Source organism: Mirounga leonina, unplaced genomic scaffold, assembly GCF_011800145.1.
Source record: "Mirounga leonina isolate KUSES-001 unplaced genomic scaffold, KU_Mleo_1.0 Mir_173, whole genome shotgun sequence".
NCBI lineage: Eukaryota > Metazoa > Chordata > Mammalia > Carnivora > Phocidae > Mirounga > Mirounga leonina.
The window spans coordinates 16635072-16645282 of record NW_023270447.1 but is presented as its reverse complement, the minus strand read 5'-3'; the positions used below and the strand labels follow the sequence as shown (position 1 = coordinate 16645282).

Below are 10211 nucleotides of genomic sequence, written 5' to 3'. Positions count from 1 at the left end.
AGAGACACAGCGAGAGAGGGAACACAAGCAGGGGGAGTGGGAGAGGGAGAAGCAGGCTTCCCACGGAGCAGGGAGCCCGATGCAGGGCTCGATCCCAGGACCCTTTGACCAAGGCCCCCCTGAAGATTTAATCTTAATAGTAAATGATTTGAACAGTGTTTTATGAAGAAATCATACAATCAGTGATATAGCAGTGCACTGACTGGAATTTTAAAAAGGAAATGGGGATATGGTTGCAATTTATTCACTTCATCATTTATTGATAAGCAAAAAAAGTGAAGCCAGAAGTTCACAGGATATTACAGCATATTTTTATTATGGTCATTTATAAAAATGGTCATTATTTATAAAAATAATGTCTTTATAATACAGTAGATAGACTTTTTACAGTATCTTCAAATGAAATGGGGAGGGACCACTGAAAATCTTTGTTTCACACAGGTTTGTTATTCATCTCCTGGGTGTTTCAAATTTGTTGACCATTTCTTTTTTTTTTTTTTTTTAAGATTTTATTTATTTATTAGAAAGAGTGAGTGAGAGAAAGAGAGCACAAGCAGGGGGGAGGGGCAGAGGGGAGACGGATAAACAGACTCATCCCTGAGCAGGGAGCCTGATGTGGGACTTGATCCCAGGGCCCTGGGGTCATGGCCTGAGCCGAAGGCAGACGCTTAACCGACTGAGTCACCCAGGCGCCCCTGACCATTTCTTTAATAAGTGGTGGTTAGTAATACGCTTTCTTAGCAAGTATTTTTGAGAAAATTTAATCTGTTCCTTCAAGATAAGGAACATTTTAATAATGAGTGAATAGCTACTTTGCTAAAGAAGTTTGAACTGTGGAGAAAGCATTTTGATGATGAATGTTTGGGAATGCTTCCATCATTATATAACTTTGTTGCTGAAAATGATGTGTGTACCTGCAAATATTCTATCTGTAGTACCAATAGGTGTGTGTGTGTGTGTGTGTGTGTGTGTGTGTAGAGAAAATAAGAGAGATTGGTTTATAAGAATTCAGTCACATGATTTTAAAGGTTTGGCAAGTCCAAACTCTGCAAGAAAGGCCCGGGGAAGAGTTCCAGTTGCAGTTCTAGCCCAAAGGCAGTGTGCTGGCAGTATCCCTTCTTGCAGGATAAAGGTCAGTCTTTGTTCTGTTAAGGCCTTCAACTGATTGGATGAGACCCACCCACATTACAGAGGGTAATCTGTTGTATTATAAATTCACCAATTTAAATATTAATCTCATCTAAAAAATGCCTTCACAGAAACATCCAGGATAATATTTGACCAAATATATGGGCAATGTGGCCTAGCCAAATTGACACACAAAATTACATCACAGTTTCAGTGGAGTTTGAACTTACATGTTAAAAATACAAAGATGCAGTGCTTTCTGATTAGTTTGTAAAAATAACAGACTAACATCAAGAACGTTTATTAGCCAAATTTTAACACAAACCGTTGCATATTAGTGAATGAGATTGAAAAAGGATTTGGAAAGTATTGTCAGTAGTGAATTTTTTTCCACTTAGATCTTTAGATCTTTGTGAGGTGTCTTTTGTTTCTACAACTATGACAGCCACTAAAAACTAAATGTCGCAGTTTGGAACCAAGGGTTTAGATTTCTTTGCCATTAATTTTTTTTTTTTTTTTTTTTTAAGATTTATTTTAGAGAGAGAGAATGCATGTGAGTGCATGTGTGGGCAAGTGGGGTGAGGGCAAAGGGGGAGGGAGAGGGACAAGCAGACTCTTCACTGAGCTTGGAGCCTCACTCAGGGCTTGATCTCACAACCTGAGATACTGACCTGAGCTGAAATCAAGAATCCAGTTGAGCCACCCAGGTGCCCTGCCATTAAGTATTATACCAAGATTTTAGAGATAATGAAGCATATTTAATTCATTGATCTCACTAAAATTGTTAATATTTTAAAAAGTCATGGCCCAATGACTTTTGTTTGTTAAATAAGTTTAAAAAACTATTTAAAACTAATATTTACCTCATTTTCATTTTTTAAGATTTCTATTTTTATGGATTTCACAATTACATAATTTAATAGTATAGTCTATGTAATTTATAAATAAACATATAATGGGGATATTTGTTTAGATTTTTTACTCATAAGGGTCTGTAATTTTAAAAAACTGAAGATTTTATCTAGAAGATAAAGAGCTATTAATGTAAAATTTGATGAAGAAGCTGGTGGGAAGAAGCCTTTAAAGCATTTTGGGAAAATGAAGGGTGATTGCTTTAGCTTCAGACTTGTCCTTTTTGGGGGAACGTATTTTGTTGAGAGTTTTACAGTTTGAAAGGGAATTTCATTTATACTAGGAAATACTAATAATATGCCAGTTAAGTTCACTGGGCAGTGCATTCTCTTGCTGTTTTCAAGTCTACTTTAGAAGCCAAATGATAATGAAAAAGTTGTGTGAAAGAATAGAATTACAGTAGTAATACCAAACTGTGATAACCAGATGAATTCTATTTCTGCTGTTTAGATAGAATTTACCTTTACAAGTAGAATTTTAAAATGATTTAAGGTAGGGAAAGGGATAAAGGCAAAGACTTGGAGATGATTTATTTGTAAATAACGAATCCTGTTAAACTATGGGTGATTTAGAAAAAACAATTAGGTAATAGAAAGGGATGATTTTTGAACATTTTATCAACATTATAGACTTTTCTTATGGGAGAGGGAGAAAGCACCAAGTTATTCATCAATCTGGAGATTATTCTTGAAGGATAGGAAATGATGGTTTCTTAGGCAACAGGTAGAAAGGGGTATCATTTGAGGATTGAAAGAGTTCTTCAGGACAGTGATCATGTTTACTGCATTGTAGAACACTTAGTAACATCATCATAACCTTCTTGAGGTGTGTGTCGGGACTCCCATTTTAAGATGGACAAAGTTTAGAGAACTTTGGTAACTTACCCACATCTGGGCAGAATTTGAACCCAGGTGTATTTGATTTTATTTAGCTTCATTGGGTGCCTGCTACGGTGCCAGGCATGGTATTTACGCCTTCGGAGTTCAGAGTTGAATAATACATGGTTTCTGCCCTCAATAGAGTATGGCAAGTAAATAAGATAGTAATTTTTTAACTTCTGCACAGCAAAGGAAACAGTCAACAAAACTAAAATGCAACCTACGGAATGGGAGCAGATACTTGTAAATGACATATCCCATAAACGGTTAGTATACAAAATAGATGAAGAACTTAGAAATCTCAACACCCCAAAAATGAATAATCCAATGAAAAAAATGGGCAAAAGACGTGAATAGATATTTTTCCAAAGAAGAACTACAGATGGCTAACAGACACATGAAAAGTTGCTTAAAATCACTGATTATCAGGGAAATGCAAATCAAAACTATGGTTATCACCTCATACCGTCAGAATGGCTAAAATCAACAACACAAGAAACAACAGGTGTTGGCGAGGATGTGGAGAAAAGGGAACCTGGAACCCTCTTGCAGTGTTGGTGGGAATGCAAACTGGTGCAGACACTGTGCAAAACAGTATGGAGGTTCCTCAAAAAGTTAAAAATAGAGCTATTCTATGATCCAGCCATCACACTACTAGGTATTTACCCAAAGAATACAAAAATACTAATTCAGAAGGATACATGCAACCTGATGTTTATAGCAGCATTATCTACAATAGCCAAATTATGGAAACAGCCCAAGTGTCCATTGATTGATAAATGGGTAAAGAAGATGTGTGTGTATATATATATATATACACACACACACACACACACGAAGCCATAAAAAAGAATGAAATCTTGTCATTTGCAACAACCAGAGAGTATTCTAAGTGAAATAAGTCAGAGAAAGACAGATATCATATGATTTCACTCATATGTGGAATTTAAGAAACAAAACAAGCCAAGGGGGAAAAGGGAGAGAGAGGCAAACCTAGAAACAGACTCTTAACCACAGAGAACAAACTGATGTGTTCCAAAAGGGAGGTGAGTGGGGGATGGGTGAAACAGATGATGAGGATTAAGGAGTGCACTTGTGAAGAGGCACTGTGTGATGTATGGAAGTGTTGAATCACTGTACTGTAGAACTGAAACTAATAATTACATTGTGTGTTAACTAATTGGAATTTAAATAAAAACTTAAAAGATAGTAACTTTTGGGAGCCTTGGAGACCCAGACAGTCTGAGAATTTAGGGCCATTTTCTGGAAGCCATAGTGCCTGAACTAAATCTCAAAGGAGGAGTAAGAGAAAATTGTAAAAAGGTGACCAGGGGAGGGTGTTGCATCCAGGGGAAACCACATATGTAAGGCATTTAGACATAAAGTAGTGTGAATTATGCTAACGAGATTAGCATTCTAAGAAATTTAGCATTTATAACGTATTTCTCTGTAGATCTTAAAGGATGAAATGGGTAGAGACCAGAAGAGCCTAGGTTTTTTTCCTTTTTTACCTCATTGCCTGTCTGAATAAATATCAGAAGCTGATTAAAATATTTGTGGATAAAATTTTAGACTTTTCAATGTGTTTTTACCTTCTTTTTCTAGGATCAGTTCGACAGCTTAGACAAGCATACACAATGGGGAATTGACTTCTTGGAAAGATACGCCAAATTTGTTAAGGAGAGGATAGAAATTGAACAGAACTATGCGAAACAATTGAGGTAAGTTTAAGTTTTTTCAGTTTTCAGAAATGAAATTACATTTTTAAGTAGTTGAGTATTAGATAAATGTAAATTCTGTGGGTTTTTTTGGGTCAGAATTAGATTGAATTAGGTAACTGATTTTTTAAGTGATCAATTTAATTATTAAATCATTGCTAGTACCACAAGGAATATTGGCTAGCTAGATCATGAACAGACATCATTCCAGAAACATCTTAAAATCCTAAAATCAGGAAGCAAAATGCTAGGAAAAAGAAATACCTGAGTAATACAGTTTTTCCCTGTAACTTTTTTGCTTTAGTAATCTTTCGAAAGCATTGACGATTTCTTCGGTTTCTCAGATCTTCAGCGTTTCTATAACTTGGAAATCCAAGTGTGTTGAGCTGCATTTCTGTCAAAAATCAGATATATTTCACTGATGAAAGTGATGTTGGAGTAGGTGTTAGAAGATAATAGTTTTAAAGGGAAAATTTTAGCCTTAAAACAAATGGAATTTATCTTAAGATTTTGTTCAAGTGGAAAATCATTGTTAGACTACAATTTGACAGTTTTTGCTAGAACTTAATAAAAATGGTGCTTGAGGGGCAGAGAGAGAGAGAATCTCAAGCCAGCTTCGCACTGAGTGTGGAGCCTGACACATCTTGATCTCACAACCCTGAGGTCAGGGCCTGAGCCGAAACTAAGAGTCATCGCTTAACCAGCTGTGCCACCCAGGTGCCCCAAGTTTCCAAGTTTTTCAGTGGAAGTGAGAAGAAGAAATAGAGACAATGCAGTGATGGCAGTATGAAGTGACAATAAAGGAAAAGTTTAACATTATAAAAAATGGATGAAAACAATGTTTCCAACCTAAAAGTACTTTGTCAGTAAGGGTGTGATGAAAAATACTATAGAATATGCAGTTTAAACAAATCAGGTGTAGCAGGATAAACTTAAAAGGCTATTCAGTCCCTCAGTGTAAAAAAAGCAAGTTGTAGAACTGAATGTACAGCAAGATCTCCTTCTTGTTCACTCAAGTTTGTGTATACAGTTATATATAAAAATTGTATGTATTCTGAAGAGATCTAGAATACACCCCAAATTATTTTACAGTGGTTATCCCTGGGGGATGGGAGTGAGGGGTTGGTAAGGGAGGAAACTTAAAACACTTTTACTTAGACTTTTGAATTACTGAAGGTTTTTCAATGATTGTATATTATTTTTATAGTTTAAAACACTTGTTTTTTTTTTTTAAGATTTTATTTATTTATTTGAGACAGAATGAGAGACAGAGAGCATGAGAGGGAGGAGGGTCAGAGGGAGAAGCAGACTCCCCGCTGAGCAGGGAGCCCGATGCGGGACTCGATTCCGGGACTCCAGGATCATGACCTGAGCCGAAGGCAGTCGCTTAACCAACTGAGCCACCCAGGTGCCCCTAAAACACTTGTTCTTAAGCAAAGAAGATGATATACTTCAAAAGAAAATTCTGTCACAAATTATAAAATAAAAATTGGTAATTTATAAGGTGAACTTCAGCAATCTGAAGTTTTTTTTTTTTTTTAAGATTTTATTAATTTTTTGACAGAGAGAGACACAGTGAGAGAGGGAACACAAGCAGGGGAAGTGGGAGAGGGAGAAGCAGGCCTCCCGCTGAGCAGGGAGCCCGATGCGGGGCTCCATCCCAGGACTGTGGGACCATGACCTGAGCCAAAGGCCACGCTTAACAACTGAGCCACCCAGGTGCCCCAGTCTGAAGTATTTTAACTATCTAGAATGTCTCTGGACTCAAAGGTTTCAGGAAGGCCAAGATTGAACTAGAGTAACATAACTAATCAAATCGCAGATTTCTTTGCCTGTTTTGTGACTGATGATAACCATTATAATTTTCACTTACTTGTCAAAATTGATTTGAATACCACTTCATTGAAGCAAGGATGACTAGAACACACAATTACATGATATAGAAAATATAATTTTGTAGTGAGAAAGTAGGCTTTTTTTAATGTATAGATGCTCTCGATCAGTGATTTGCATCTTTCTTCTGTCCCAGCACACTAAATAAATTTGGCACATTTCCATTTTAACAGTGGCTCTCCAATGTAGTGATTTTCAACAAAGGCAGGATTATTGGAAGGTGTTGAGAAATTCCAGTAAGGAAGAATTGGGAGGAGGCACGTATAGCATGAAACCACTACTCCCTTCCCTCCCTCTACATTGAGATTTGTTCCTTTGGCTGAATACTTAGTAAATGATTGAATTATCAGCTGCTCTTTATAGTATCTGTTTATCCAAAGGGAACAAGTTTGCGTTGTTTATTTCCTTTTCTTTAATGGGAAAAATTCTTTTGGTTAACTCCCTCCTGTTTTTGCTACTACAGAAGACAGTATCTTTCCTAGTGAGGCAGCCTTTTTTTTCCCTCCTAAATAATAACTATATTCAGAATGTTACACATTTACATTTTAGATATATTGTAAGATTAAAATTTGTCAGTCTTTAGTACCTTCAGTTTATTCTTTTTTTCCCCTTCTTTTGTCTGTTTTGATGGTTCTGGTTTAACTTTATTTTGATTTTTGGTATTGATTGATTTTGGTAGTGGCTTGAGGATGGGAATAAATAGATAATAAAGCATCTATTCAGTCATGTTTGGAGACAGATAATTGAAATCATGTCCATTTTAATTGATGGTATATAATGACTTCAGGTTACTTGGTAAAATGCTTTTTGGTTTGCAGGCATAAAAAACTGAAATTGGTCATTCTTTTAATAAACTTACACTATTTGAATGGCAGAGATTGAAATTAGTAAAAGAAGCTGAAGTGATAGGTATGCATCATTTTATATTATTTATTTATTTTGTAAGATTTATTTATTTGAGAGAGAGAGGGCGCAGGGAGCAGGGGCAGAGAGAGACAGTTCCAAACAGACTCCACATTGAGTGTGGAGCCTGATGCAGAGATTGATCCCAGGACCCTGAGATCACAACCTGAGCTGAAACCAAGAGTTGGATGCTTAACCGATTGTGCCACCCAGGTGCCCCATTTTACTTTTTCCTAGTAAAGATAATCACAGTATTAAGTTCCATCATAGAGATTGCTCTGTGAAATTATATTCCCCTACTTCCACCCCAGACCATTCCCTTTTGGTTCAAATGTGGCAGTGTGGTATACCGGAAGAGAAATAGACTGGACGACAGAAGCCTAATAGCTACTTTTATTTTAACCAGAACAGAAATCTCCAAATTCCTTTTGATCTTATGTTCTGTACCAATGCCAAGCCTGGCTCTAGAAGGATAGCTGGTCCTTCTAGAGCTGAGTGACTATAACTTGAATGAATAAATAATTGAATGATCTGTATTTCAGTTTAGTTTAGAAATTAGGATCTCTGGGAGCTCCTGGGTGGCTCAGTCCGTTAAGTGGCTGCCTTCAGCTCAGGTTGTAATCCCAGGGTTCTGAGAATGAGCCCCACTTCGGGCTCCCTGCTCAGCAAGAAATCTGCTTCACCCTCACCCTCTACTGCTCCCCCTGCTTTGTGCGCTGTCTCTCTGTCAAATAAATAAATCTTAAAAAAAAAAAAAATAGAAATTAGGATCTCTGGACATATGCTGAACCTTTGACAAAGTACTGCTTTTTATCCATACTAGAGTTTTTGTCATGTACATCATTGTGATGAGGTTGTTCTACTGAGAGCTGTCCCAAATATTTAGGGTAGGTTTATATACCGAATAATCCATATAAAACCAGTTTTTATTTTCTAATTAGTCTTTACTTTCTCATGCCTCTTTATCAGAATTTTCTGTTTCTTTGTCACTTTGTTTAGTTTCACAAGAATCCAGGGAGCTCTTCTTAGTACTGATTTTTCTTTTTTTAAGATTTTATTTATTTATTTGACAGAGAGAGACACAGTGAGAGAGGGAACACAAGCAGGGGGAGTGGGAGAGGGAGAAGCAGGCTTACCACCAAGCAGGGAGCCTGATGTAGGGCTCCATCCCAGGACCCTAGGATCATGACCTGAGCTGAAGGCAGACGCTTAATGACTGAGTCACTCAGGCGCCCCTTCTTAGTACTGATTTGATGAAAGTGGAGGTTACTTTAATTTTTATTATTTTTCTGGATTTATTTATTTATTTTAGAGAGAATGTGTGCAGCGGGGGGGTGGCGGGGCAGATGGAGAGAGACTCTCAAGCAGACTCCTCCCCGCTGAGCACTGAGCCCTAGCGGGGCTTAGTCTCATGACCCTGGGATCATGACCTGAGTCGAACCAAGAGTCCACACTTAACTGACTGAGCCACCCAGGTGCCCCTAAAGTAGAGATTACTTTTATTCTTTGGTTAGCTGTTGTTTAACTCTCTACAGCTTTGGTCTCTTCTGAGTTTTTGATCAGCTGCTTAATGTAGTAAACCCTAATAGTGCCATCTGGATAGAGGCAGGAAGAACTATTCCCCATATTTTGGGGTTTAGATGAACTTTCTTCATAGAATTAGATCCTGTGGAAATTCTTTCATTCCTGTCAATCCCCAGTAGTCACTGAGCTTGCCTGAATACATATATCTATGTGTCATGTATTGGATGATTTATTGGCTAAATAATTGTCTTCTTAATTCTAGAATATCATCACCTACTTACTAAAATGTAAACTTCATGGGGTGCCTGGGTGGCTCAGTTGGTGAAGTGTCTGTCTTTGACTCAGGTCATGATCCCAGGGTCCTGGGATTGAGCCCAGCCTCAGGCTCCCTACTCAGTGGGGACCCTGCTTCTCCCTCTCCCTCTGCTATTCCGTCCTGCCTTTGCTCTCTCTCTCTCTCAAATAAATAAATACAATCTTAAAAAATAAATAAATAAAATGTAAACTTTACAAAGGAAAGAGATTTTTGTTTGTTATGTGTGTTGCTTATTCCTATTCTAGAACAGTGCATGGCACATAGCAAGCACTTTTTTGTATTTATTGAACACTTACATAGCATTTAATGTCTCGGTACTGTTCTAGTGCTTTTACACATACTAATATGTTTTGTTTTCATAAAAACCCAGTGAGATGTCAGTATTATTTTAAAGATTAGGAAACTGAGTTACAGAGAGGTGAAGAAAGCTGGATTCAGACTAGCTGCAGAGTCTGGGCTCTTGCTAGTACATCATGCTGCTTCAGTATAGGGAGAATGAATAATTCTCTATTGAGGATTTTTTTCCCTATCACCAGTGCCTAGTACCACTGAGACATCTTTGGGTCTTGAGTATTTTACTAGAGACAATAATAAATTGTTTAAAAACTATATAACATAGTATTTACAACTAACATATCTGTTTATAATGTTACAGTTAACAGAAATTTGATTAAAATGTAAATTAAATTATTATGTACTTCATAAATTTAGGTCTAGTTGTATGTTTTCCATAAAGATAAGAATAGGTTGGGGAAAAGAAGGTTAACACCTTAGAAGTCCTTCTTCCTTTTAAGAAAATTTTTTTCATTAAGGAGAAAAAACCTTTCAAGAAGCCCTATTTATTTTCATTTCCTTCTTGAGAAATTAAGAATACTTTTGGGGGTCCTGGGATTGAGCCCCTCGTCTGCTGGGCTCCCTGCTCCCCAGGGAGTCTGCTTC

General features: G+C 37.2%; 1 protein-coding gene across 3 annotated transcripts in view; it reads left to right on the top strand.

Moving 5' to 3' along the window:
- The window catches only part of FNBP1L (formin binding protein 1 like), a 103793-nt gene that overhangs the window by 43116 nt on the left and 50466 nt on the right, over positions 1–10211 (top strand). For all 3 annotated transcript variants that reach the window (XM_035018010.1, XM_035018009.1, XM_035018008.1), the window contains exon 2: positions 4524–4639. In XM_035018010.1, coding sequence (XP_034873901.1) covers positions 4524–4639 — 116 coding nt within the window. The remainder of the gene's footprint in view (positions 1–4523; positions 4640–10211) is intronic.